The 27,771-nt window shown below is 52.6% G+C and overlaps 1 protein-coding gene across 7 annotated transcripts; it reads right to left on the bottom strand.

Annotated features, from left to right (window-relative positions):
- Window positions 1–1,518: 1,518 nt before the first annotated feature.
- Window positions 1,519–13,067, bottom strand: LOC105494018 (cyclin dependent kinase 2 associated protein 1). Of its 7 annotated transcripts, none has more exons than XM_011762097.3 (4): window positions 12,983–13,067; window positions 8,024–8,118; window positions 6,040–6,166; window positions 1,519–2,318 (listed from the first exon to the last, which is right to left on the bottom strand). In XM_011762097.3, exons 2-4 carry the CDS (start codon window positions 8,087–8,089, stop codon window positions 2,251–2,253), a joined length of 261 nt encoding a protein of 86 aa, XP_011760399.1. In that variant the 5' UTR covers window positions 8,090–8,118; window positions 12,983–13,067; the 3' UTR covers window positions 1,519–2,250. The 7 variants fall into 7 exon arrangements, with proteins under 7 accessions (XP_011760399.1, XP_011760380.1, XP_011760416.1 ...); XM_011762078.3 differs by lacking the exon at window positions 12,983–13,067 and adding an exon at window positions 12,391–12,683; XM_011762114.3 differs by lacking the exon at window positions 12,983–13,067 and adding an exon at window positions 11,738–11,874.
- Between the last annotated feature and the right edge of the window lie 14,704 nt (window positions 13,068–27,771).

Raw genomic sequence — 27,771 nt, 5'->3', positions numbered from 1 at the left:
CTAACATTCTTAATTATCTGCTAGCCGTGGTGAACAAATCAATGTACTTTATGTTCTTAGCTCCCACAGTGTAGCCTAAATATTTGCCTGGCATGCTTATACTGGTCCAAGCAAGCATTAGGTCATAGCCTGTTCCTCTTCCTTATTTAAAAGTGTTTTTTACCTTTCTCACCATTCCACAAGTTACTTCCTCCTTCCTTTGTTCTCCTCTGCCTTTGCCTCTTTTAAAAAGTTCTAAGTTGCTAGCCAATGAGGACAAATAGAGAATGTGAGGTCCCGTTCCAGCCAATGGAAACCAGACACAGCCGTAGGGTGGACGCCTCAGGTTATAAATGACCCGGTCTCTTTGTTCGGTGTACTCTCATGGCAAAACTGGCAAGCGTACCCTTTCAGCAAGAAGTAAAACTGGCCTTGCTAAGTAAATTAATGTTCAAGTGCTATTTCTTTACGGCACCGGGGAACAAGCATTTCAAACACTTTCATGAGAGATTATTTAAAACAGCACTTCTTTAGATGAGGCATGGTGGTTCACACCTATAATCCCAGTACTTTGAGAGGCTAAGGTGGAAGGATCACTTGAGCCCAGGATCCAACCTAGGCAACATAGTGAGACCTCATGTCTACAAAAAAAAATTTTTTTTTTTCCCCACACACCCACTCATTCAATACAAAAAGTTTTTTTGTTTTTTTTTTTTTTTTTTTTTTTTTTTTTTTTTTTTTTGAGACGGAGTCTCGCTCTGTCGCCCAGGCTGGAGTGCAGTGGCACAGTCTCGGCTCACTGCAAGCTCCGCCTCCCGGGTTCACGCCATTCTCCTGCCTCAGCCTCCCGAGTAGCTGGGACTACAGGCGCCCGCCCCTGCGCCCGGCTAATTTTTTCTATTTTTTAGTAGAGACGGGGTTTCACCATGGTCTCGATCTCCTGACCTTGTGATCCGCCCACCTCGGCCTCCCAAAGTGCTGGGATTACAGGCGTGAGCCACCACGCCCGGCCTACAAAAAGTATTTTAAAAATTATTCAGGCGTAGTGGCACACACCTGTAGTTCCAGCCACTAGGGAGGCTGAAGTGGGAGGATTGCTTGAAGGCGGTTGAGGCTGTGATGAGCCAAGATTACATTACTGCACTCCAGCCTGGGTGGCAAAACAAGACCCTGTCTCAAAAAAATAAAACCACGTAAGAATTCAAGGAACCCGGCCGGGCGCGGTGGCTCAAGCCTGTAATCCTAGCACTTTGGGAGGCCAAGACAGGCGGATCACGAGGTCAGGAGATTGAGACCATCCTGGCTAACCTGGTGAAACCCCGTCTCTATTAAAAAATACAAAAAACTAGCCGGGCGAGGTGGCGGGCGCCTGTAGTCCCAGCTACTCGGGAGACTGAGGCAGGAGAATGGCGTAAACCCGGGAGGCGGAGCTTGCAGTGAGCTGAGATCCGGCCACTGCACTCTAGCCTGGATGACAGTGAGACTCCATCTCAAAAAAAAAAAAAAAAAGAATTCAAGGAACCCACATTTTAATACAAATTGTTAATGAAAATAAGCTTTATTACATCAAGTAATAAATACATACAAAGATGCAAACAGTTTTAGTCATTTTCTTCCAGATGTTTTTATCAACTTACAATAAACGCGGAACTGAGATCTACTTACAGTCTTAGTATGAAAATGTTCAGGGGTCCTTGTTAGGTTTGGTGGGTTGCTCTTTCTTCTGTATTTATAACTTGTGCATTTTTAAAAATGGACTTTGAAGCACTAATAGTCATGCAAATGCTTAAGCAAAAAAGAAGTTACATTAAGCAGAACCTACACTGTATGGCAAATGGGAGCCAGCTACTAAGTAAAGGGTGCTGTCAATATGCATTAAAAACAAAATCCCTAGAGCGGTGTTAGCTTATGAAAAGGAACAAAGAACACCGTGGGTAACAAATGCATTCAAAAGAGAAGATTAAAGGGAGACAATGGTGTCTTGGAGGCAAACTACAGTTTGCTGTAAGATAACTTTACGTGCATCTTTTAAATCAATGCTAAAAAAACAAAAAAACCTGGGCAGTTCCTAACTACTTAAAATGCAAATCCTAATTAACAGCAAAATCTTTTCTCAATCTTTGAGACTGTAGGTTCAGAGCCAAGTGAACCATGGGAGGAAAAAACAAACTGTAACCATTTTGAAAACAAGGGTTTCATCTGAACAGGGGAGATGAACTGTAACTTCTCATCTTGTAAAACGATGGAAATCCTTCAAAACCAACAAGGCAGCTAGGATCTGGCATTCCGTTCAGTTTCTGCTAAGCACTCCCGAACCAGTCCTCTAGCGTGAATGATGCCTGAAAGAGAGGCAGAGACCTGAGATCAGCCGGTGCACAGGACCAGCCAGTAGAGCCCATTCTGGAACAGGAAGAGGATCCATCCTTCCACAGCCTGTCCACAAAAAACTCAGACAGAAAGGGAACTGGGGGAACCTATATCCAAGCAACCCTGAAGGATGCTAACAATCCCATCCCCCTAAAGCCCTTCCCTCCTCACCACAACTCTTCATGTCTCTCTAAACATTTTTTCCTGCATTCAAGGTGGCACCAGCAAGCTGTCCTTCTATGACACTGTTGAATAAAAGATGTGTCTCCACCCAAATTCTTTTGCTTGACCCACTGTTGAGATTTTTCTCTGGCTTCTTCAGTCTGAATTCTAGAAAGGGCTTGACCAGCGTAAGTAAGCAAGAGAATGGCTCCAGCTACACACATGAGGGCGCAGAGGACTGACTGCTGCCCATGCAGGACCCTGGGTCCACGGGGACATCCCCACAAGACTCTGCAGCTACCTTCTGCCCAATGAATCTTCCCCAATCTTTTGTCTCTATGGTTTGGTGGTTACCTTTTTTTCTTTCTGCCTCTACTGAACTTCATAAAATATGATCTTTTAATAGACACTGAGGATTCTGTTCCTTCTAATCCATGACTCCCAGAGGCCACTGGGAATGACATCCCACATCATCGCCCCACAAATCTTAGAATCTAACTCAGAGCCTTGGAGAATGTTTGTGTGAGGACCAGACAGCAAATATTTTGGGCTTTGCAGGCTACACAGTGTCACAACTACTACACTCAAATGTTTTTTGAGACAGCATCTTGCTGTCACCCAGGATGGAGTGCAGTGGCCACAATCACAGTTCACTGCAGCCTCAACCTCCCAGGATCAGATCACCTGATCACCTCCCACCTCAGCCTCTGGAGAAGCTGGGACTATAGGCACACACCACCATGCCTGGCTGTTTTATTATTATTTGTAGAGTCTCACTATGTTGTTCAGGCTGAACTCGAGCTCCTGGCTTCAGCCTCCCAAACTGCTGGATTACAGGCGTGCACCACCACACCTAGCCCCACAAACCTTTATTTATGAACACTTAAGTCTGAATTTCACATAACTTTCACACGTCCCAAAATCATTGTTTTTTTCAACCATTAAGAACGATGCCTGTCACGGTGGCTCACACCTGTAATCCCAGCACTTTCAGAGGCAAGGGCGGTTGGCCACTTGAGGTCAGGAGTTTGAGACCAGCCTGGCCAACATGGTAAAACCCCATCTCTACTAAAAATACAAAAATTAGCTGGGCGTGGTGGTGAGCACCTATAATCCCAGCTACTCAGGAGGCTGAGGCAGGAGAATTGCTTGAACCCAGGAGGCAGGGGTTGCAGTGAGCCGAGATCGCATGACTGCATTCCAGCCTGGGTGACAGAGCAAGACTCCGTCTCAAAAAAAAAAAAAGAAAAACACACTATTCTTGGCTCTTGGCTCGTGGGCTGCAGTTGCCAACCAACCTACAACGCTCCTATGCTCCTAACTCCCTGACCCCTCTATGACATGTTTTCACCCTGCTGTGACATGAGCTTGGTCAGCTTGGACTTGGCTGTTGGCCAAGGGGAGGCACTGGGTCTTCCTTGTTACTGCAAGACTGGCAGCTAGTACGCATTTGCTGACTTGAAGCAGTGCCTTTTATGGGCAACTGCAAATCACCTGTTGGACTTTGGGACCCAGCATCTTCCCAGGAATTTCCATTCGGGTAACCAGCACCCCTGCTACCAGAGAGCGGCCCTGGGACCACCCAACTCTCTGGGTGAGACCAGGGTTGGGTTCTGCATCCCTTCCCCAGGCCCTCTTCAATCACATCCTCTAACCCTGCTGGTCCCAACCTAGCTTTGAGATCCGTCAACCTCTTCACAAAGGCTGCATGAACTCCAAAGCAACCCCGCTCCTGGCAGCAGCCTGTCCTCAACTGGCCCTCGTGTCACTGGGGTCATGACTTCAACTACAGCCCCCATATTTCCTACAGATTTACAACCAAAGAATGTTCCTCTCCCAGGCCAGGCATGGTGGCTCACGCCTGTAATTCCAGCACTTTGGGAGGCCGAGGTGGATAGATCATAAGGTCAAGAAATTGAGACCATCCTGGCCAACCAACATGGTAAAACCTGGTCTCTACTAAAAATACAAAAACTAGCTGGGCATAGTGGCGCACGTCTGTACTCCCAGCTACTTGGGAGGCTGAGGCAGGAGAATCGCTTGAACCCGGGAGGCGGAGGCTGCAGTGAGCCGAGATTGCGCCATTGCACTCCAGCCTGGGTGACACAGCAAGACTCCATCTCAAAAAAAAAAAAAAAAAACGTTCCCCTCCCAGGTTGCTTCTCCAGCCTTTTTAAGAACCCCAAGTCCCGGGCCAGGCACAGTGGCTCACGCCTGTAATGCCAGCACTTTGAGTGGCCAAGGCAGGCAGATCACCTGAGGTTGGGAGTTCAAGACCAGCCTGACAACATGGAGAAACCCCATCTCTACTGAAAATACAAAAAATTAGCTGGGCCTGGTGGCACATGCCTGTAATCCCAGCTACTTAGTAGGCTGAGGCAAGAGAATCGCTTGAACCCGGGTGGAGGTTGCGGTGAGCCAAGATTGCACCATTGCATTGCAGCCTGGGTAACAAGAGTAAAACTCCGTCTCCCAAAAAAAAAAAAAAAAAAGCACCAGTCTCCCCTCATCTTGAATGAGTTCATGGGCTATGGCTCCGCTGCACTATCGCCTTCTAAAATAGAAATCCTGCTCTCCCTCCATTCCCTTTTTATTTCAGGAGATAGCAATCTATTTAACCTCCTTTCAAAATCAGCCGGGCAGTCACACCTTAACATGAGTTCCCTTGTGCTCTGTCATCTCCTGCCTGCCCTCCTTCTCCAGTCATTAAAGAACAAAGTGCTCTCAGCCTCCCGCCCCAGACCCACACACTTCCTTGGGTCTCGCTCCAAAGAAGTGACAGCAGGCCGGGCGCGGTGGCTCAAGCCTGTAATCCCAGCACTTTGGGAGGCCGAGACGGGCGGATCACGAGGTCAGGAGATCGAGACCATCCTGACTAACACGGCGAAACCCCGTCTCTACTAAAAACACAAAAAATTAGCCGGGCGAGGTGGCGGCGCCTGTGGTCCCAGCTACTCGGGAGGCTGAGGCAGGAGAATGGCGTGAACCCGGGAGGCGGAGCTTGCAGTGAGCTGAGATCTAGCCACTGCACTCCAGCCTGGGCGACAGAGCGAGACTCCGTCTCAAAAAAAAAAAAAAAAAAAAAAAAAAAAGAAGTGACAGCAGAGGGCAGTGCAGACACCAAAGAACCCTGAGCCTGGCTTCCCTAGGACCAGTGTCGGCCAACAGAAGCAGACCAGGCAGGAGGCAGGAGGGAGAGTGGTGGCGGCCAGGGCGGAGGGGGGGTGGGGGGGTGGTTTGAACACACCCTTGAAAGCCAGCAGACCCCCTGGCAGCACACAGGGTAAGAAGAGCTCCCTGGCTGGGCTGCCCTTCCCGGAAGACCCCTCTGAAGGCATCCGGCCCCCCAGGCCCCTCGCCACCAGACCCACCGCCTGCCTGAGGCCTCCATAGCAGACAGCAACTCTGTGACAAGACAGGAGCTCCGATGGAGCCCCATCCCCAGCCCGCCCTCCCACGTTTTCCCCAAAAGTCTTTCCAGAGTTAAAGGCCTAGCCTGTGGTCACGGCAGGGCAGCGGGGCCGGGCTCACCGCGCTTCAGTCTCTCCATGGCACTCTTGCTCCCCGCGTACGTGGGTCTGATCTCCTTCCCCAGCTCTTCAATGATGGCCAGCAGCTCCGCGTATTTGCTTTGGGGCACTTGGCTGTTCCCAGTTCCCTAGAATCAGAAAGAAATTGGTTCAGCAAAATTAGCTGGGCATGTTGGTGGGCACCTGTAGTCCCAGTTACTCAGGAGGCTGAGGCAGGAGAACTGCTTGGACCAGACCCATGAGGCAGAGGTTGCAGTGAGCCAAGATCGCTCCACTGCACTCCAGCCTGGGTGACAGAGCAAGACTCCATCTCAACATCTCAAAAAAAAAAAAAAAAAAAAGGGGTTCAGCAGCCTGACCCCAAGGCCACAGGCAGGTGGGTGGAGAGGCCCCTGGGCCGGTCAGAGGAGGGAACGCAGTCCAGCCTTAGACTCCTGGGGTAGCCACCTCAGCTGGGCCAAGGCACGTCCCATTCTAGGGGACAACTACAGGTTAGGGGGATGGTCCTCACCCTCCTATCCTCACACACTCAGGAAGACCACCCAGTCGCCTCCAGGAAGCAAGTGTATCATCTCCAATGAACAAAACGGGAACCAGCTCATCTTGGCACAAAAGAGTCCAAACAGCATTTCCCAGGATGCAGATGAGTAGAAGGGCACATCGCAGGTGCCGAGCCTCCAAGCCAGTGGGGAGACAGAGGCCACACCTGGGCCACCAGGACCACAGCCATCGGCCATGGCCCCGCCAGAGCCTGGAATGCATTCCCTTCTCTCATCCTCCCACCCACAGGGCCCACCCCCCAGAAACCCTTTCCTCCCACCACCACTGGGAGCCCCATAGCAAGCACCCGGATCAGCGAGGCTGGGCTCCCGGCAAGCCCTCAAGCCCAGACCACCTCCCCTTGGCTGCCTCCTCCCAGAGCTGCACCAGCTCCCTGGGCAAGGTCCTCGCCTCCTCCCTCCTCCACCGCCGCCTCTGTCCCCTGGCCTTGCGCTCTGTCCTCCTGTCCTCATCTTGGTCCAGCTGCTCTGCCTCCCCACGGCACTGCCTCCAGGCCTCACGGGCCTCCTGCCTGTCTCGGCGCCGCCGTCGCATGGCCAGAATGTGGCACTGCCACTCCCGGCTGCGCCTCTGCCTGGCCTCCCGCAGCCACTGCTTCTTCAGCTGGTCCCGCTCACGGGCCCGCACCTGCTTCTCCTTCTGGGGCAGGACGGCTTGGCAGGGCATGGCTGGGGAGCCGCCCACTCGGCAAGGAACAGGCTCCGTGGCGACCTCAGAACACTGGCACTGGGGCCCAGCCAGGGAGAGCATCTTCCCGCTGGGACCTTCGACAGGGCGGCTCATCCCTTGGAGATGTGGGGTGCAGCTGACATGGTGGCTACCCCATTCCTGCTGTTCCCCAGCCTGGGCTGGGGGTACTAGGATCACCCTTGGGCTGATGAGGAGCCCAGGTCTTGGGCAGTTACCAAGTGGGGGTCACAGTCTGGAAAGTGGTGGAACCAGGCAGCGGCCTCGCCTGGGCCACACTCTCAAACACTGGCCCTCGACAAGAGGCACCTTGGCTCTCGAGACAAGGCCACCTCCTCTCTGCTGGGCCCACGCCCATGGAGAGCAAGTGGGAACCGGCCATTTTCTGTCCCAGCTTGGAGAGCCAGGGTCAAGGCCAGGCCTCACTTGCCCAGGAAAGAGAAGTGAGGAGACCCACCAGAGGAGCGCGTGGGGTGGGGGCCGCAGCGCAGCTCGGGCTGCTGCCCCTTCCTGGTGCTCTCCTGTCCGCTCCACCTCACACGTCCCTGCGAAACACAGTCCCCAGTGCCCTCCATTCTGATGTGTTCTGAGCCCGAGCCCAGTCAGGGCCTTGGGCTGAGAAAGCTCTGTCCCATACTTTCTGCTCCTTCGTCTCTTCCACCAGCTTCTCTCCTCTGATGGTGGGGAGCATGTCTCCCCCCAGCCCTCCCACCATGCCATCACCCCCATTGCCATACCTGGGTGTAGCCTAGGGATGGTGGCCCGTAGTCACTGAGCAGCTGGCGGTACTGTGAAGACGCCATGCTGGTGGAAGGAGAGTGGACACTCCCAGCTGTGGGGTGGGGAGAGAGAGGCCAGGAGTCAGCTCAGCCAGTTGTACTTTGTACCAAGGCAAGGACTCCAGGTCCTGCAATGGCCCTTGCCCAGGACCCACACCACCAACTGTAGCAGGATAGAGAACCCTGCTCTCCACCTCTAGTCTGACCAGTGTAGAAGACGGATAATGAAATGTAGCTACAAGGCACTCGGCCATCCCCAGCTCTGTAGCAGCTGCTGGTCCTCACAGAGCTCCGTCCTGTCCAACCAGAACCTTCCAAGCAGCAGGGCTGCTCCCAAAGATAAAATTACTGCCACTCCTGGCCTCATCCCTGCCCATCCCCTCTCCCTGTGTCCTGGCCCCAGAGGCTGAGAACCTAGAGGCCACATCATACCACAAGAGCCCACTGCCATGGAGGCTGGTCCAAACCAGCGGAGCTTCCAAGCCTTTTTGTCCTATGCACCCAAATCTCTGCTGTGCTCAATGACAGGGAAGATGGGAAGGCCTTAGAGTATGTGAGACCCAACCCTGGCTGGAGACAGGCACGCTGGACATCAAATTAGGAATCTAGAGAACACCACGGCCTCTGTGTGCCCCAGATAAAGCCCCTCAACCTCTCTGTGCCTGTCTCCCCCTCCCCAAAGAGGGGACCAGACTCTTGGCAGTCTATGTCCCAACGGCTCTGCATTCCAAGAGAGGAGGGTTGAGGCCCCACATATGGGATGCAACATTGGGGCCTGTCCAGGGCTGCAGTCAGTGACCAAGCAGGGCCCAGCCCAGAACGCAGCCTCCTGGATCTGGGAGGGGAGTCTGAGGCTGGGAGCACGCGGCCCCGCAATGGCGTCCCAGTGGCCATTAGCGGGTAAAGGATATCCTGCAGAATGACAAACAGCGGTAACCATGGAGAATTTACCTAGTCCTCCTCGGCAGCTGCCCGCCTGCCGCCCCCAGAGCCACACGGTCTCTCTCTCACACACACAGCGGGCGCTGCAGACTTGGCCTCGGGGATGGACAGCTGGTGCCAGGCTGGCCAAACCCACCAGCTGCTCACTTGGTGTGGGTGAGGGGAGGGGCAGAGGAGGAAGGAAGTTCAGGGCCTCAGGCTGGGGGAGCCGGGAGGAGCCCTGGAGAACCCTGGCTCCAGGCCCCTCTATTTAGAGACATGGACCTGAGGGAGTTGCCCCAGGGCACACAGCATAGCACCTGCCCCTCCATGCAGGGAGCCAGCTACCTCAGCACCTGCCCCTCTGTCCGGGAGCATCCGGGAGCGGGGACAGTCCCGAGTTGTCTCCCTGAGTCTCAGGCCAGCCCTGGATGCCACCACTGCAGCCCAGGGTTATGCTCCAGCTTGGGCTGGACCTGGAAACGTGGACTTGGATCCTGAACTGGGCAGAGCACCATGCCACTCCGAGCCTCAGTTTCCATGCCTCCCACATGGGGATGACGAGACACGTGTGCTACAGGGATGGGCGGCTTGGGATGGGGAAGCACTACGCCCGCGATATCCGGCACGTCCACGGCCACTGCAGGAATTGGGCAGGGCGATGTCCCCCAGCGCCCCCTCACCACATCAGCCAAACCCCAGTTTCCTGAGCTTCTGATGTGGCAGCAAGCGTGGCATGGGGAACACAGGCTCTGCTGGCAGAGACCTGGGTTTCGATCCTGGTAGCTACACCTCTCTGGCCTCGAGGGCCAGTCTCTGGGAGGGACCATAGAGCACAGCACCCTGGGCGTTTGCAAGATCCCAGCAGCCTGGCAGGAGGGGCGCTAGCCACTTCCCACGCACCCTCGAATCAACTCGGTGTGCCCCCGTCCTCTTCCCCAACTGCTTTGCCCACTGCTCCTCACCTCTCCTTTTCTGTCCTCCCCACTGGACTTGGCGCCAGCCCCAGCTGTGCCACTCCTGGCTGTGTGACCTCAGACAGGCCCCCCGCCCTCCAGTCCTCAGTTTCTCCATTTGTTAGAGGCAGTGCTTCCCAAGAGAAGGTCTACAGGCTCCAGACCCTACTATTTGATGATACTGGGGTTAGGTTTTGCGGGGCTGAGAGGAAGGAGGAATGAGAAATTGTCCCATTTTGGCTGGGGGGACGAGGAGCAATAGCTCGGTGACTCCAATGCTCTGTCCAGGCCAGTCCCTTGTTCAGGGTTGGGTGGGGGGTGTCTAGTCCTGGAGAGAGATGGCGGAAATGCCCCGAGTTCCACTCATGGTCACTCCTTCCTGCAGACACAGGGACCGGGACACAGGGACCACGTCAGCGCAGGCCGTCTCGGCGCATCTCAGACAATGAGCGCAGTGTGCAGGAGCGAGGGGTTGGCAGAGGCCAGGAAGCTCCTGGGGCCAGGCGCGGCTCCCCGCCCCCACGCCAGACAAAGAGCGCCGGGGCCTGGGGAGCTGGCGGCCTTCCCGCCACTTGGGGCGCCTGGGGGGCTCTGGGGCGGGGGAGGCGGGGGCTTTGTCTAACTCCGCCACTGCCACCACCGGCCAGGCCGCGGCTTGGCAACCCGTGAGCAGGAGGCAGGGCTGCAGGGCGTGAGGGATGATGACAAGGAAGCCGGAGGAGCAGCGGCAGCAGCGGAGAGTCCATCTTGGATGCAAATGGCAGGAGGGGAGCTGGGGTTCTGCAAAAGGGTCCATGGGGGAGAGGGAGGGGCACCAAAAAGCCCAGATCTGGGGATCTCGGCACTCCTGAAATTCTCCACAGGAGAAAGAGAAGAAAAGCTGAATACACGTGCAGCCAGCTCAGAACAGGACTTCAGGGGTCCCCGTGAGTGCCGCTATCCCTGTGACCCCAAACCCTGAAGGTCCCAGTTTAAGGCCCCGGCCCCAATGACACCAGGTGAAGCCTGAGCTGTCAGCCTTGCCCAGGCTGGCAACACCAGCCCCTGCCCTCCCCACAGGCCAGAGGAAGAACACTGCTGGCAGTCCTACCTGGCAACAAAGCCCGTCTTTGTAAGGTCTGCGGACCCCAGAGGAGATGAGAATGTTTGAGAAGAAAACAGTGGCTGTTTGCTCTTTGGGACTCCGAGCCCACAAGTGAGCAATTCAACTCTCCCTCAGCACCCTGACGATTAACCCTTTCCTGCCCCTACACCTCAGTGTCCAAGGTTTTTTTAAATATCGTTTTTATGGGTCCTACTTCGGATGTGGGAGGTTTATGAAGTCAACGTTTGCAAACAAGGCCCAAAACTCGAGCAGGAGAGCCAGCGTGGCACCGGTGACCAACGGGGCCACTCCTTTCCCTCCGAGTCCTTACCCCCCACGCCCCGCAACACAACAGCCTTTTGGGAAGTCTGTTTCCGACCAAGTGTCAGAGAAGAGGGGCCCCAGTGAGGTCACAAAGCCTGGCACCTACCAATCCCTCAATGTTGCGCCCACTCCCCATGGCTCCCTCGGTCCCCTGGGCTCAGCCCGAAGCTGCCTGACAACTTCTGGAGGAGTTTCCTGGGAGCGCCCGGCTGCCGCCGCAGCCCCAGGAAGGTCGAGGGGAGCCCCTCCCGGCTTCTGCATCGAGGGCCTTCCCGGATCAGCCCTGGGGGCTCCCAGATGGGGCGTCCGCGTGACCCCTGCCCCCACGCCCGCGCGCGGGCCCTAGCAGCCCCAGGACTGCGCCAACTTCATTCACTCCGCGCACACCTTACGGGGATCCCCGCGTGACCGCATGGGGCAGTCCCTGCTCCCACGCGCCCGGCCGAGGCCCCCCGGCCTCCGAGTCCGCTGCCCACCGGCGACCCCATCCCGGTCCCAGTCCCGGCGGCCCCGCGACCTCAGGGCCCGCGGCAGCCCCGCAGCCCTCCGCCCGCGCCGGCCCGCGCGGGGCCTGGCCCTGCCCGCAGCGTCTCCCGCCCGGGCCGCTCCACGACCCCGCTCCCCAGGGCGGCGGGGCCCCGCGCCCCGCTCCCGGCGCGGCCCGGGCCGCTCCCGACTCCCGCCGGCAGGGGCCCTCGCCGAGCCGCCCAGAAGCGGGAGGAAAAAGGAGACGAGAACAAGCCTCCCCCGCCCTCGCCCTCGCCCGCCGCGCTCCCTGCGATCCGCAGCCGCCGGCGCGGGGGTCACCCCAGGCCGCCCGCCCCGCACCCCCAGCCAAGGCCCTCGGCGTGCGGGGCGCACCAGCGAACTTTGGCGGCGCGGGCTCGGAAATCATGGCGGCGGCAGCGCTGCCCCGGGCCGGGACCCTGAGCCCCCCGCCCCCGGCCTCCGCGGGCGCCCACGGCATCCCCCGGCCGGGGCTGGGCGCGCGGACCCCCAACTTGGCGGCGCTCGGGGCGCGTCGCACGCGGCTCACTCACCGGCGTTGAGGGCGGCGGCGGGCATGTGCGCGGCCAAGTTCGGTTTGTAAGACATCCCCCCGGGCGGCGGGCGCGCCGGGCGCGGCGGGGCCAGGCCGCGAGGGCGGCGGCGGCGGCGGCGAGGCCGGGCGGCAGCGTGGCAGCCCCGCGCCCGTCCGAGCGCCCGCCGAGCGCCCGCGCACTTTTTGTTGTCGGCGGCTCGGGCCGCGCCGGCAAATATGGCCGTCCGCGCCCTGCCGCCGCCGCAGTCTCACCCAGGCCCCGGGCGCGGCGCAGGGGCGGCCGCAAACTTTCCGCGGAGCCGGCGGGGCGGCCGGGGCCGGGAGGGGGCGGCCCGGCGTCAGGGGGCGGCTCCGCCTGCGGCCGCGCCCCGCGCCTCCGGGTGCGCTCGGCGCCCGCAACTTGCCAAAGTTTGGGGGGCTGGGGTCCCGGCGGCGCCTGAGGCCCGCGCGCGTCCGGGCGGCCGCCCCGCGCCGGGCGCTCCAGGGGTGCACTGGGGGCCGCCCCCGCGGCAGCTGCAGGAGGCCAGGGCGGCCGGGATCCGAGGAGCACTTTCTTCCCCTTGACGGTGGGGGCAGGGATGGAAAATTACCTGGAGAAAATGGTGGCGAGTGGTGTATTTAAGCACGTAGATCATTCCAGACGCCCGGGTCTGGCCAAGCCCCAGGATTCGAATAACTGATGCTTGACATTGATTTCAAATAAATTTCATGTCCCTGTCTTTATGAAGTGGTTTTTAACCCTTTGGGGATCCAAGACTCCTGTGAGACTGACAAAAGCTAGAGGCCTTCTCCACCCCTCATCCCCCTTCCCGGAAAACTCACCCCTGAATCGCACGATTTCGTGCGTAGACTCACTCCAGTATTTAAGGGAAGCACCTACTATGCGCCACTCACTGTTCCAAGCGCTGAGGATACAAGAACTGAACTTGGCAAAGTTTCTACCCCCTGGAGTTTACGGGGCAATTTTAATCTTCCTTCGACCCCACCCCCAGCCCATCTTCGGATCTGATTGAAATGTAATCATCGAGTGTATTTTGGATTTGGATTAGATGAATAACCTAAAGGTTGTGGGTTTGTTCTCTTTTTTTTCTTTTTCTATTTTTTTTTTTTTTTTATTTTGGACTTCTGCCGAAGTAGTAAAGCTCGTTAAAATACATAAGATGCCCACCCTTTTCTGTTGTTTTTAATCGCCATGGTTTGCAGATTTAATTAGACACAGCCGTGCAAGCATCATCTCCGGATCTGGTAACAAAAGCACCCACCTAGGGATGCCCACCCAGGCCTGCCTTCTCCTTTAGGACCAAAGGTGCAGGCGACGACACCCCCTCCCCAGCTTAACCCCCACCCTTGAGATCAGCTGTAGACCAGCACTAGCGAAGGATGCTCAGTGAAACCTTATTCCATGAATAAATTAATGCCACCCATGTGGCTGGTCCCAGGCGCCTAGTCCTCTAGAGCAGCACTGTCCAATGGAAATAGCATGCCAGCCACATAAGTAATTTTCAATTTTTCAGTAGTCACATTTGAGAAAGTAAAAAAACACCGGTGAAATTGATTTTAACATGTTTTATTTAACAATAGCTCCAGAACAGCGTGATTTCACTATATAATGAATTAAAGGGAATTATTAATAAGACACTTTACATTCTCTTATACTAAGTCTTCGCAATCCAGTGTGTGTTTTATACTTACAGCACATTTTAATTCAGAGTAGCGACGTTTCAGCGCTCAGTAGCCACCACAGCTAGGGGTCACCATATTGAACAGTGCAGGGCTGCAGCTACTAGCAGAGGGCTCCTGAGGCGTACACACCGGGTACTGACTCTGACTCCCCCACCCACTGACTGTTTGACTAGGCCTCCATTTCCTCGGGGCAAGAATCCAGATCTCACTGGCAGGCCCAGTCCCTTCTATGAGTACTCTGAACCAATCTATTTCCACATTGTCTCCCTCTGTCACCCAGGCTGGAGTGCAGTGGCTTGATCACAGCTTACTGTAGCTTCGAACTATTGGGCTCAAGTGATCCTCCTGCCTCCACCTCTACCTCAAAGCACTGAGATTACAGGTGTCAGCCAATAGTGTTGTGTTTTTTCCATTGTCCCCACTCCTGACTCTAAGTCCATGACATCATTTAAAAACTGTTGGCTGAGCGAGGTGGCTCACGCCTGTAATCCCAGCACTTTGAGAGGCTGAGGCGGGTGGATCATGAGGTCAGGAGATCAAGACCATCCTGGCTAACATGATGAAACTCTATCTCTACTAAAAATACAAAAAAACTAGCCGGGCGTGGTGGCAGGTGCCTGTAGTCCCAGCTACTCGGGAGGCTGAGGCAGGAGAAGGGAGTGAACCCGGGAGGCGGAGCTTGCAGTGAGCCCAGATCGCACCACTGCACTCCAGTCTGGGTGAGAGAGCGAGATTCCGTCTCAAAAATATAAAAATAATAAAAATAGAAAAAATTAGCTGGGCGTGGTGGTGGGCACCTGTAATCCCAGCTACTTGGAAGGTTGAGACAAGAGAATCGCTTGAACCCGGGGTTGAGGAGGTTGCAGTGAGCTGAGATCCTGCCACTTGCACTCCAGCCTGGGTGACAGAGCAAGATTCTGCCTCAGGAAAAAAAAAAAAAAAAAAAAGTTTCAGCTCACTCCTGTAATTCCAGCACTTTGGGAGACCAAGGCAGGCGGATCACCTGAGGTCAGGAGATTGAGACTAGCCAGGCCAACATGGTGAAACCCCATCTTAACTAAAAATACAAAAATTAGGTGGGTGTGGTGGCGCGTGACTTAGTCCCAGCTATTCAAGAGGCTGAGGTAGAATTGCTTGAACCCAGGAGATGGAGGTTGCAGTGAGCCGAGATCGAGCCACTGCACTCAAACCTGGGTGACAGGGTGAGACTCCATCTCAAAGAAAAAAAAAAATGTTTCAGCTGGGCACGATGGCTCACTTCTGTAATCCCAGTACTACAGAAGGTCAAGGCAGGCAGATCAGTTGAGCCCAGGGGTTCAAGACCAGCATGGGCAACATAGAAAGCACCCATCTCTACTAAAAATACAAAAATTAGCTAGGGCATAGTGACATGCACCCATGGTCCCAGCTACTCTGGAGGCTGAGGTGCTGCGGTGGGAGGATCACTGGAGCCCAGAAAGCGGAGGTTTCACTGACCTGTAATGGCACCACTGCTCCAGCCTGGGCGATAGAACAAAACTGTGTCTCAAAAAAAAAAAAAAAAAAAAACCGAAAGAAAAGAAAAAAATGTTTCCATTTTTTATTCTAATTGAGATATTATTCACTTAGCATAAAATTCACCCTTTAAAAGTATACAACTTAGAGGCCGGGTGCCGTGGCTCACGCCTGTAATCCCAGCACTTTGGGAGACAGAGGTGGTCGGATCATGAGATCAGGAGATCGAGACCATCCTGGCTAACACGATGAAACCCCATCTCTACTAAAAATACAAAAAAGTTAGCCGGGCGTGGTGGCAGGTGCCTATAGTCCCAGCTACTCAGGAGGCTGAGGCAGGAGAATCACTTGAACCGGGGAAGCAGAGCTTGCAGTGAGCTGAGAGAGCGCCACTGCACTCCAGCCTGGGTGACAGAGCGAGACTCCGTCTCAAAAAATATATATCTATATACAACTCGGCCAGACATGGTGGCTCACATCTGTAATCCCAACACTTCGGGAGGCCGAGGTGGGCGGATCACAAGGTCAGGAGATCAAGACCATCCTGACCAACATGGTGAAACCCCATCTCTACTAAAATACCAAAAAAAAAAAAAAAAAAAGCCAGGCGTGATGGTGCACGCCTGTAATCCCAGCACTTCGTGAGGCTGAGGTGGGCAGATCTCTTGAGCCCAGGAGTCTGAGACCAGCCTAGGAAACATAACAAGACCACATCTCTACTAAACATTAGCCAAAAGTGGAGGCTAACCTGTAGTCCCAGCTACTGAGGTAGGAGGATCACCTAACTTTGGGGAGGTCGAGGCTGCAGTGAGCCAAGATCAGGACACTGCACTCCAGCCTGGGTGACAGTGAGACTCTGTCCCCTAATCCCCTGAAAAAGTATGTAATTCAGTGATTTTTAGTGTATTCACAGAGTTGTGCAACTCTAATGCACTATCTAACTCTAGAACTTTTTTTTTTTTTGAGACGGAGTCTTGCTCTGCTGCCCAGGCTGGAGTGCAGGGGTGCCATCTCGGCTCACTGCAAGCTCTGCCTCCCGGGTTCATGCCATTCTCCCACCTCAGCCTCCTCCCGCCCGCCACCACACTCAGCTAATTTTTTTGTTTTTGTATTTTTTGTGGAGATGGGATTTCACCATGTTAGCCAGGATGGTCTTGATCTCCTGACCTCGTGATCCGCTCGCCTCGGCCTCCCAAAGTGCTGGGATTACAGGCGTGAGCCACCACAAGCGGCCATTATTTCTTATTCAAATTAATACCCAGCAGGGTGCATTGGCTCACACACGTAATCCCAGCACTTTGGGGGGCCAAGGCAGAACATTATCATCACCTTGTTTTATTTTATTTTTTTATTTTTATTTTTATTTTTTTGAGATGGAGTCTTGCTCTTGTTGCCCAGACTGAAGTGCAATGGCACAATCCTGGCTCACTGCAACCTCCACCTCCCAGGTTCAAGCGATTCTCCTGCCTCAGCCTCTCCAGTAGCTGGGATTACAAGCACCCACTACCATGCCTGGCTAATTTTGGTATTTTGGGTAGAGATGGGGTTTCACCATGTTAGCCAGGCTGGTCTCGAACTGCTGACCTCAGGTGATCCGCCCGCCTTGGCCTCCCACCATGCTGGGATTACAGGTGTGAGCCACCACTCCCAGCCCACTCATTTGATATTTATTTATTTATTTAAAGACAAAGTCTCGATCTGTCACCCAGGCTGGAGTGCAGTGGCAGGATCTCAGCTCACTGCAGGCTCCGCTTCCCGGGTTCACGCCATTCTCCTGCCTCAACCTCCTGAGGTTGCAGTGAGCCAAGATCGTGCCACTGCACTCCAGCCTGGGTGATGGAGCAAGACCCCGTCTCAAAAAAAATTAATTAATTAAATAAAATAAAAAGAAACTTCATACCCAGTAGTAGTCACTTCTCATTCCTCATTCTCTCCAGCTTTAGGCAATGACTAATTTACTTGGATTTCCTATTCAGGACATTTCATGTAAATAGCATGGTACGTTATATGGCCTTTTGTGTCTGGCTTCTTCCACTTGCCATACACAGTGTTTCAGGGTTCATCCATGTTGTAGTAGGTAGCATTCCAGCATTTCCTTCGTCTTCAGGGCTGAATATTCCATGGTATGAACAAATGCATGACTCTAGAATTTTTTTTTTTTTTGTAGGAACAGGGGCTCCTTCCGTTGCTCAGGCTGGTCTTGAACTCTTTTTTTTGAGACAAACTCTCATTCTGTCGCCCAGGCTGGAGTGCAGTGGTACAATCTCGGCTTACAGCAACCCCCACCTCCAGGTTCAAGTGATTCTCTTGCTTCAGCGTCCCGAGTAGCTGGGATTACAGGCATGCGCCACCACACCTGGCTAATTTTTGTATTTTTAGTAGAGATAGGGTTTCACCATGTTGGCCAGGCTGGTCTCGAACTCCTGACCTCAGGTGATCGCCCACCTCGGGCTCCCAAAGTGCTGTGATTACAAGCCACCCACCCAGCCTCACCCATTTTATTTGAAGAGTTTTATATAGTTTTTGTTCTTTTATTTTGAGACAGAGTCTTGCTCTGTTGCCCAGGCTGGAGTGCAGTGGTGCAATCTCAGCTCACTGCAACCTCCGCCTCCAGGGTTCAAGCCATTCTCCTGCCTCAGCCTCCTGAGTAGCTGGGACTACAGGCGCCCGCCACCACACTCGGTGAATTTTTTGAATTTTTAGTAGAGATGGGGTTTCACCGTGTTAGCCAGGATGGTCTCAATCACCTGACCTTGTGATCCACCCACCTTAGCCTCCCAAAGTGCTGTATTACAGACGTGTGCCACCATGCCCAGCCTAGTTTTTTTTTTTGAGAGATTTTCACTCTTGTTGACTAGGCTGCAGTACAATGGCACAGTCTCAGCTCACCGCAACCTCTGCCTCCCAGGTTCATTCAAGCGATTCTCCTGCCTCAGCTTCCCTAGTAACTGGGATTACAGGCATACACCACCATGCCCGGCTAATTTTGTATTTTTAGTAAAGACGGGGTTTCTCTATGTTGGTCAGGCTGGTCTTGAACTCCCGACCTCAGGTTATCCACCCACCCTGGCCTCCCAAAGTGCTGGGATTACAGGCATAAGCCACCGTGCTCGGCCCCTAGTTTTGTTTTGTTTTTTTTTGTTTGTTTGTTTTCTTTTTTTTTTTGAGACGGAGTCTCGCTCTGTCGCCCAGGCTGGAGTGCAGTGGCCGGATCTCAGCTCACTGCAAGCTCCGCCTCCTGGGTTTATGCCATTCTCCTGCCTCAGCCTCCCGAGTAGCTGGGACTACAGGCGCCCGCCACCTCGCCCGGCTAGTTTTTTGTATTTTTTAGTAGAGACGGGGTTTCGCCATGTTAGCCAGGATGGTCTCGATCTCTTGACCTCGTGATCCGCCCGTCTCGGCCTCCCAAAGTGCTAGGATTACAGGCTTGAGCCACCGTGCCCGGCCTAGTTTTGTTTTTAAGACAGTCTTGCCCTGTTGCCCAGGCTGGAGCGCAATGGCATGATCTTGGCTCACTACAGCCTCTGCCTTCTGGGTTCAAGCAATTCTCCCACCTCAGCTTCCCAAGTAGCTGGGATTACAGGCACTGCAATTGTGCCTGGCTAATTTTTTTTTTTTTTTTTTTTTTTTTTTTTTTTTGAGATGGAGTCTCGCTCTGTCGCCCAGGCTGGAGTGCAGTGGCGCGATCTCGGCTCACTGCAAGCTCCGCCTCCCGGGTTCACGCCATTCTCCTGCCTCAGCCTCCCGAGTAGCTGGGACTACAGGCGCCCACAACCGTGCCCGGCTAATTTTTTTGTATTTTTTTTTAGTAGAGACGGGGTTTCACCGTGGTCTCGATCTCCTGACCTTGTGATCCGCCCGCCTCGGCCTCCCAAAGTGCTGGGATTACAGGCGTGAGCCACCGCGCCCGGCCCGTGCCTGGCTAATTTTTGTGTTTTTGTAGAGATGGGGTTTCACCATGTTGGCCAGGCTGGTCTTGAATGCCTGACCTCGGGTGATTGGCCTGCCTCAGCCTCCCAAAGCATTTTTAGTTATTTTTTGTATATGGTGTGAGATGGATCCAAATTCATTCTTTACATGTGGATATCAGCACATCTTTTTTTTTTTTTTTTTGAGATGGAGTCTCACTCTGTCGCCCAGGCTGCAGTGCAGTGGCGCGATCTCGGCTCACTGCAACCTCTGCCTCCTGGGTTCAAGCAATTCTTTGCCTCAGCCTCGGCCTCTCAAGTAGCTGGGATTACATGGTGCCTGCCACCATGCCCGGCCAATTTTTTGTATTTTTTTTAGTAGAGACGGGGTTTCACCATCTTGGCCAGGCTAGTCTTGAACTTCTCTCAGCAATTTTGTTGAAAAAACTATTCCTTTCCTTCACAGAATTGTCTTGATACCCTTGTTGGAAATCAATTGATGATGAGTGTGAAGGTTTATTTCCAGCCTCTCGATTATATCCCACTGTTCAACTTGTTTATCCCTATTCTAGTACCACACTGCCTTGATTTCTGTAGTTTTATAGTAAGTTTTGAAATCGGGAAGTATGACTCTCCCAACTTTGTTCTTCTTTTTCAAGACTGCTTTTGGCTATTTTGGGTTACTTGCATTTATTTCCGTATGAGTTTTAGGATCAGCTTGTCCCTTCCTGGGGGAAAAAAAAAACATACACACACACAATTGGAATTTTGATGAGCTTGTATTAAATCTGTGTATCTATTCGGGAATATTGCTATTTTAATTGCAATATTGTCTTCCAATCCATGAACACAGGATCTCCTTCTTTTTTTTTTTTTTTTTTTTTTTTTTTTTTTTGAGACGGAGTCTCGCTGTGTCTCCCAGGCTGGAGTGCAGTGGCGTGATCTCGGCTCACTGCAAGCTCCGCCTCCCGGGTTCACGCCATTCTCCTGCCTCAGCCTCCCAAGTAGCTGAGACTACAGGCGCCCGCCACCACGCCCGGCTAGTTTTTTGTATTTTTAGTAGAGACAGGGTTTCACCATGTTAGCCAGGATAGTCTCCATCTCCTGACCTCGTGATCCACCCGCCTCGGCCTCCCAAAATGCTGGGATTACAGGCTTGAGCCACCGCGCCCGGCCTCCAGACTGGTCTTGAACCTCTGGGCTCAAGCAATCCTTCAGCGTCTGCCTCCCAAAGTGCTGGGATAACAGACATGAGCCATTGTGACTTGCCTAGAATGGTTCTTTACTGGTTCAATGGATATTTCACAGAGTGGCTTTCCAGGGAGCAAGCAGGTAAATGCAGAGAGGAGGGGAAGCCCAGGGAATGAGTGCAGCATGAGGAACATCAGGAGACACAAACTTTAGCTTCAGATCTGCCATAAAACCTTCTCTAGGCCTTAAAGAACTTGCTTGACGTCCCTAGGCCTTAGTTTCATCTGTAAGATCAGGGAGGTTTGATAGGATGGATCACTAAGGATTCTCTCAACACTTCACATAGTAAGAAGACAGGTAACACGTGCGCCATTTTCTCTAACACAAAACACCAGCACTTGGCCAGGCACAGTGGCTCATGCCTGTAATCTCAGCACTTTGGGAGGCCAAGGCGTGCAAATCACTTGAGGTCAGGAGTTTGAGACCAGCCTGAGCAACATAGCAAAACCCCGTCTCTACCAAAAATACAAAAATTAGCCGAGTGTGGTGGCGCATGCCTGTAATCACAGCTACTTGAGAGTGAGGCAGGAGGATCGCTTGAACCCGGGAGGTGGAGGTTGCAGTGAGCCAAGGTCACGCCACTGCACTCCAGCCTGTGCAACACATGAGACCCCATGTCAACCAACCAACCAACTAGCCTAGAAAGGAGGTTTTTATTTTTATTATTTATTTTTTTGAGATGGAGTCTTGGCTTTGTCACCCAGGCTGGAGTGCAATGGTGCGATCTCAGCTCACTGCAACCTCTGCCTCCCGGGTTCAAGTAATTCTCCTGCTTCAGCCTCCTGAGTAGCTGGGATTAAAGCCGCCCACCACACCTGGCTTTTTTTTTTTTTTTTTTTTTTTTGTAGTTTTAGTAGAGACGGGGTTTCACCATGTTGGCCAGCTGGTCTCAAACTCCTGACCTCAAGTGATCTGCCTGCCTCGGCCTCCCAAAGTGCTGGGGTTACAGCTGTGAGCTATTGTGCCAGGTCAACCTTTATTTTTTAAAAAATATCTTTCCCCCCCCGCCCCAGTATTGTAAGATTTAGGTATAGCCTACGGCACCTAGTATCCCGAGGTGGTCTGCCATCCAAGTACTAAAGAAGCCTCACCTTGCTTAGTTTCCAAGATCAGCTGAGACCAAGGACATTCAGGGAAATATGGCCATAGAGAAAGCCCTTATTCTGGAACTGATTCCAACAATGAAAAACTTTCTGAAGCAATCCGCTCCATTGAGAACTGTGCCTACCCCAGGTGGTGAGAATGGTGACCCACAGGAGGGAATATTAGAGCTCCTATTTATGTGGGATATACAGCGTACATATCAGGACAGCAGCCACTATAGCTTACAAGTAAATTAATAAGCAATACTAGAGGTGGAGGTATGCACTGGAAACTTTTTTTCCAGTGTCCTTCACTCTGTCACCCAGGCTGGAGTGCAGTGGCACTATCTCAGCTCACTGCAGCCCCAGCCTCCCAGGCTCAAGAAATCCTCCCACCCCAGCCTCCCAGGTAGCTGGGGCTACAGGCGTGCACCACCACGCCCAACTAATTTTTGCATTTTTTGTAGAGATGGGGTCTTGCCATGTTGCCTAGGCTGGTCTTGAACTCCTGGGCTTGAGATCTTCCCAGCTCAGCCTCCCAAAGTGCTGAGATTATAGGTGTGAGCCACTGTGCCTGGCCTAGAAATCTTTTTAATCTGGAGTATGTGACCAAAAAGGCTTGAAGACCACTGATGTAAGAAACTAGTCATGTAGGTGGCCAGACCCCTCATTTGACAACCTAACAAACAGGTGGGTGAAGCGTCACGACTAAGACGTCGCGGTTGCTGATTCCAGCGTGGTCTGTGCATTCGGGACATACAACCATTCCTTCTATCAATCTGGGCTATGACCAGGGGTCTACTCCCAAATTTACTTATTATTTTTTGACTTCCCGAGCTCCCAAGATCCTCCCACCTCAGCCTCCCGAGTAGCTGGGACCACAGGTGTAAGCCACCATGCCCCGTTAATTTTTATTTTTTGTAGAGATGGGGGGGGGGGTCTTCCTATGTTGCCCAGGCTGATCTCGAACTCCTGGTCTCAAGCAATTCACCCACCTTGCCCTCCCACAGCGCTGGGATAACAGGCAGGAGCCAGCACTTCTGGCCCTAATTTTCAGTTTTGTTTCTGCCATTTATTGTTTGTTTGTTTTGAGATGGAGTCTTGCTCTGTCGCCCAGGCTGGAGTACAGTGGCACGATTTCGGCTCACTGCCATCTCCACCTATCAGGTTCAACTGATTCTCCTGTTTCAGCCTCCCAAGTAGCTGGGATTACGGGCGCATGCCGCCATGCCCAGTCAATTTTTTGTATTTTAGTAGAGACAGGGTTTCACCGTGTTGCCCAGGATGGTATCGAACTCCTGAGCTCAGGCAATCCACCCGCCTTGCCCTCCCAAAATGCTAGGATTACAGGCGTGAGCCACCGTGCCCAGCCTGTTATTCTTGTTTTTAGACCAGGAGCTGACAAGCCTTTTACATAAAGGGTTGGATAGCAAATATTAATACTTCAGGCTTTGTAGGCCATATAGGCTCTGTAACTATGCAACGGTGCTGTTGCAGCTCTAACGCTGCCAGAGACAATACAGAAGAGAATGGGCATGGCTGTGTTCCAATAAAACTTTATTTATGGACACTGAAATTTGAATTTCACATATTTCTCACATGTTAGAAAATAATTCTTTTTATTTTTTCCAACCATTTAAAAATGTTCTCAAAACCATTCTCAGCTTACAAGGCCAATGAAAAACAGGTGGCAGGCTGGACTTGACCCACGGACCGACCATAGTTGGCCAGTTCCTGTTTTAGTCCACACAAGTTTCTTTTTCTTTTTTTTTTTGAGATGGAGTTTCGCTCTTATTGCCAGGCTGGAGTGCAATGGTGCGACCTCAGCTCACCACAACCTCTGCCTCCCAGGCTCAAGTGATTCTCCTGCCTCAGCCTCCCGTGTAGCTGGGATTACAGGCATGTGTGCCACAATGCCTAGCTAATTTTGTATTTTTAGTAGAGACAGTTTTCTCCATGTTGGTCAGGCTGGTCTCAAACTCCCGACCTCAGGTGATCCACCCGCCTTGGCCTCCCAAAGTGCTGGGATTACAGGCGTGAGCCACCACACCAGGCTTTTTTTTTTGAGCTGGAGTTTTGCTCTTGGTGCCCAGGCTGAAAATGGCACTATCTTCCCTCATCGCAACTCCACCTCCCGGGTTCAAGTGATTCTTCTGCCTCAGCCTCCCAAGTAGCTGGAATTTACAGGCGCCCACCACCACACCCGACTAATTTTTGTATTTTTAGTAGAGACAGAGTTTCACCATGTTGGCCAGGCTGGTCCCGAACTCCTGACCTCACACATGAGGCCCGCCTCGGTCTCCCAGTGTTGGGATTACAGGCGTGAGCCACTGTGCCTGTCCACAAATTTGTTTCTTAAGTCTATTTCCCCATAGGCAGCGGGAAAAAAAAATGGGACATTTGAGGACATAATAAACCTATCTTCATATCAGTACCTCCAAATAAGACAAACAAAGTACAAACTGTGGGAACAGAAAGCTAAACAGAAATCTGGCATCAGTGCAGAAATTGAGAGCTTTGCATAATTTACCTGTATCCAGGAGTAGAGGTGGAAGAGACTGTAGGACCTCTTGTTCCTACCACCAGTAGGTATCTTCACAAAACATGACTTACAGGTTCATGCTGTTGAATTACCTAGAATTAATATGGTTTGGGCGGGGCGCACTGGCTCACGCCTATAATCCCAGCACTTTGGGAAGCTGAGGTGGGCGGATCACGACATCAGGAGTTCGAGACCAACCTGGCCAAGATGGTGAAATCCTGTCTTTACTAAAAATAGAGTGAGACTGTCTCAAAAAAAAAAAAAGTAACATGAAGTATTTAACAGGCATCTAGCCCATCTTACCTTTGCATGACACTGTGATTTTTTTTTTTTTTTTGAGATGGAGTCTTGCTTTGTCACCCAGGCTGGAGTGCAGTGGCGTGTTCTCAGCTCACTGCAACCTCTGCCTCCCGGGTTCAATCAATTCTCCTGCCTCAGCCTCCTGAGTACCCAGGATTATAGGTGCCTGCCACCACGCTCAGCTAATTTTTTGTATTTTTAGTAGAGATGGGGTTTTGCCATGTTGGGCAGGCTGGTCTTGAACGCCTGACCTCAGGTGATCCGCCCGCTTCGACCTCCCGAAGTGCTGGGATTACAGGCATGAGCCACCTTGCCCCGCCATCATCATCTTTTAATTAGGAAATATCACTGTGGCTGGGCACGGTGGCTCACACCTGTAATCCCAGCACTTTGGGAGGTTGAGGTGGGAGGATTGTGAGGTCAGGAGTTCAAGACCAGCCTGGCCAACGTGGAGAAATCCTGTCTCTACTAAAAATACAAAAATTAGCCAGGCGTGGTGGCAGGCACCTGTAATCCCAGGTACTCGGGAGGCTGAGGCAGGAGAATCGCTTGAACCTGGGAGGCAGAGGTTGCAGTGAGCCGAGATGGCGCCACCACACTCCAGCCTGGGTGACAAGAGCGAAACTCCGTCTCAAAAAAAAAAAAAAAAGATGATTCGGACCCAATAGTGTCCCTTGCCCCTCTCAACCCAGTAAGGCACTTACCACCCAGAGTGGGCAGCTTTAGAGGACAGAGCCAACTTACTGAGAATTGGACTCTAAAAATAAACATTCTGCACATTTCTTTTAGCCTCTTCTCTCTCATAAAGGCCTCCACAGATGGCTTCTTTACATCATGCTCTCAAATGACTAGCTGATAAATATTCATACTTATGGAAATTGTATTGTACATACTCCAAACCCCCAGCCAGTTAACATTTGTATTTTCTGTATCTTGGGGGTGGTGCCCTTTGTTCGTAAGACTTGTTCTATGTAAAAAGCACACATGCACATGTACACACACACAACCAGCTTTCTCCTCTATGACTGATTTGCCTAGAGCAGTGATTTTCAACCAGGATTGATTTTGCCCCCCAGGGGACATTTGCCAGTCTGGAGAGATTTTGGCTTGTTACAAATGTGGGGATGTGTGCTCCTGGCATCTGCGGCTGGAGGCCAGGGATGCTGCTCAACATCCAGCAGTGCCCAGGATCCCTCCACTGCAAAGAATGACTTGGCTCAAATGTCAACAGGGCCAGGCCAACCCAAGGTGAAGCAAAAACGAGACTGGGGGAGAACAAAACCCTGAGGGAAGGAAGGTCAAAGCAGCCTGGAATTTTAACAGAAAAACACAAGGGGGCTGGCGGAGGCATGATCCAAAGTTCGCTTTCATCTTTTACCCTCTAAGACACGGTCTTACTCTGTCACCCAGGCTGGAGTGCAGTGGTGCAATCATGGCTCACCATAGCCTCCACCTCCCCGACTCAGGCAATCCTGCCCCTCAGCTTCCCAAGTAGCTGGGACTATAGGCACATGGCACCATGCCCAGGTGATTTTTTATTATTTTTTGTAGAAGCAGGGTTTTGCCGTGTTGGCCAGGCTGGTCTCAAACTCCTGGCCTCAAGTGATCCACCCACCTTGGCCTCCCAAAGTGCTGGGATTACAGGCATGAGCCACCACAAGCGGCCATTATTTCTTATTCAAATTAATACCCAGCAGGGTGCATTGGCTCACACATGTAATCCCAGCACTTTGGGGGGCCAAGGCAGGTGGATCACTTGAGGCCAACAGTTCAACATCAGCCTGGCCAACATGGCGAAACCCCACCTCCACTAAAAATACAAATATTAGCTGGGCATGGTGGCGGGCGCCTGTAATCCCAGATACTTGAGAGGCTGAGGCAGGAGAATCCCTTGAACTTAGGAGACAGAGGTTGCAGTGAGCCGAGATCACACCACAGCACTCCAGCCTGGGCAACAGAGTGAGACTCTTGTCTCAAAAACAAAAACAAAAAACAGCCAAGCGCGATGGCTCACACCTGTAATCCCAGCACTTTGGGAGGCCGAGGCAGGTGGATCACCTGAGGTCAGGAGTTTGAGACCAGCCTGGCCAACATGGTGAATGAATCCCCACCTCTACTAAAAATACAAAAATTAGCCAGGCATGGTGGCACATGCCTATAATCCCAGCTACTCAGGAGGCTGAGGCAGAGAATCACTTGAACTCTCTCAAAACAAAACACAAACAAAAACAATAAAAACCCCTCCCCTCAAAACAAATTCAATACCCAATTTTTTTTTTTTTTTTTTTTGAGACGGAGTCTTGCTCTGTCGCCCGGGCTGGAGTGCAGTGGCCGGATCTCAGCTCACTGCAAGCTCCGCCTCCCAGGTTCACGCCATTCTCCTGCCTCAGCCTCCCGAGTAGCTAGGAATACAGGCGCCCGTCACCTCGCCCAGCTAGTTTTTTGTATTTTTTAGTAGAGATGGGGTTTCACCGGTTTAGCCAGGATGGTCTCGATCTCCTGACCTTGTGATCCACCCGTCTCGGCCTCCCAAAGTGCTGGGATTACAGGCTTGAGCCACCGCGCCCGGCCTATTTTTTTTTTTTGAGATGGAGTTCTGCTATCGTTGCCCAGGCTGGAGTGCAGTGGCGCAATCTCGGCTCACTGCCACCTCTGCCTCCCAGGTTCAAGTTTCTCCTGCCTCAGCCTCCCAAGTAGCTGGGATTACAGGCGTCTGCCACCTCGCCAGCTAACTTTCAGAAGAGACGAGGTTTCACCACATTGGCCAGGCTGGTCTCGAACTCCTGACCTCAGGTGATCCGCCCGCCTCGGCCTCCCAAAGTGCTGGGATTACAGGTGTGAGTCACTGTGCCTGGCCATAACCAATTTATTAAGGTTATACATTTAAAAGCCTGTTTCAGTTTTCAAACTCAAAAATACTGAGTCAAATTTTAGTTAAAACACTCCCTCCTTTTGACTTGTTCCTCAAGTAATGCTCAATTATCTCATATATTCGGGAGGTTAAATCCCCCCTAACCATTAATGCTATTTACAAATTTGATTGAATACCCTTATGCATTTCAAGCTAAAAATTGAATATCCTTCTCCCAAGTATTTCAAACATCACAGAAAAACTCCCA

Source organism: Macaca nemestrina, chromosome 10 (assembly GCF_043159975.1).
Source record: "Macaca nemestrina isolate mMacNem1 chromosome 10, mMacNem.hap1, whole genome shotgun sequence".
Lineage (NCBI taxonomy): Eukaryota > Metazoa > Chordata > Mammalia > Primates > Cercopithecidae > Macaca > Macaca nemestrina.
This window is presented reverse-complemented; position numbering and strand designations above follow the sequence as displayed.

Coding starts and splice junctions, on each gene's coding strand:
- LOC105494018 (XM_011762132.3), bottom strand. CDS start 10,060: ATGGAGAAACTGAGGACTGGAGGGCGGGGGGCCTGTCTGAGGTCACAC. Junction 8,119..9,951: donor GGGAGGACAGAAAAGGAGAG/GTGAGGAGCAGT, acceptor CCCACCCCACAG/CTGGGAGTGTCCACTCTCCT. Junction 2,319..6,039: donor CATGGAGAGACTGAAGCGCG/GTGAGCCCGGCC, acceptor CCTCTCTTTCAG/GCATCATTCACGCTAGAGGA.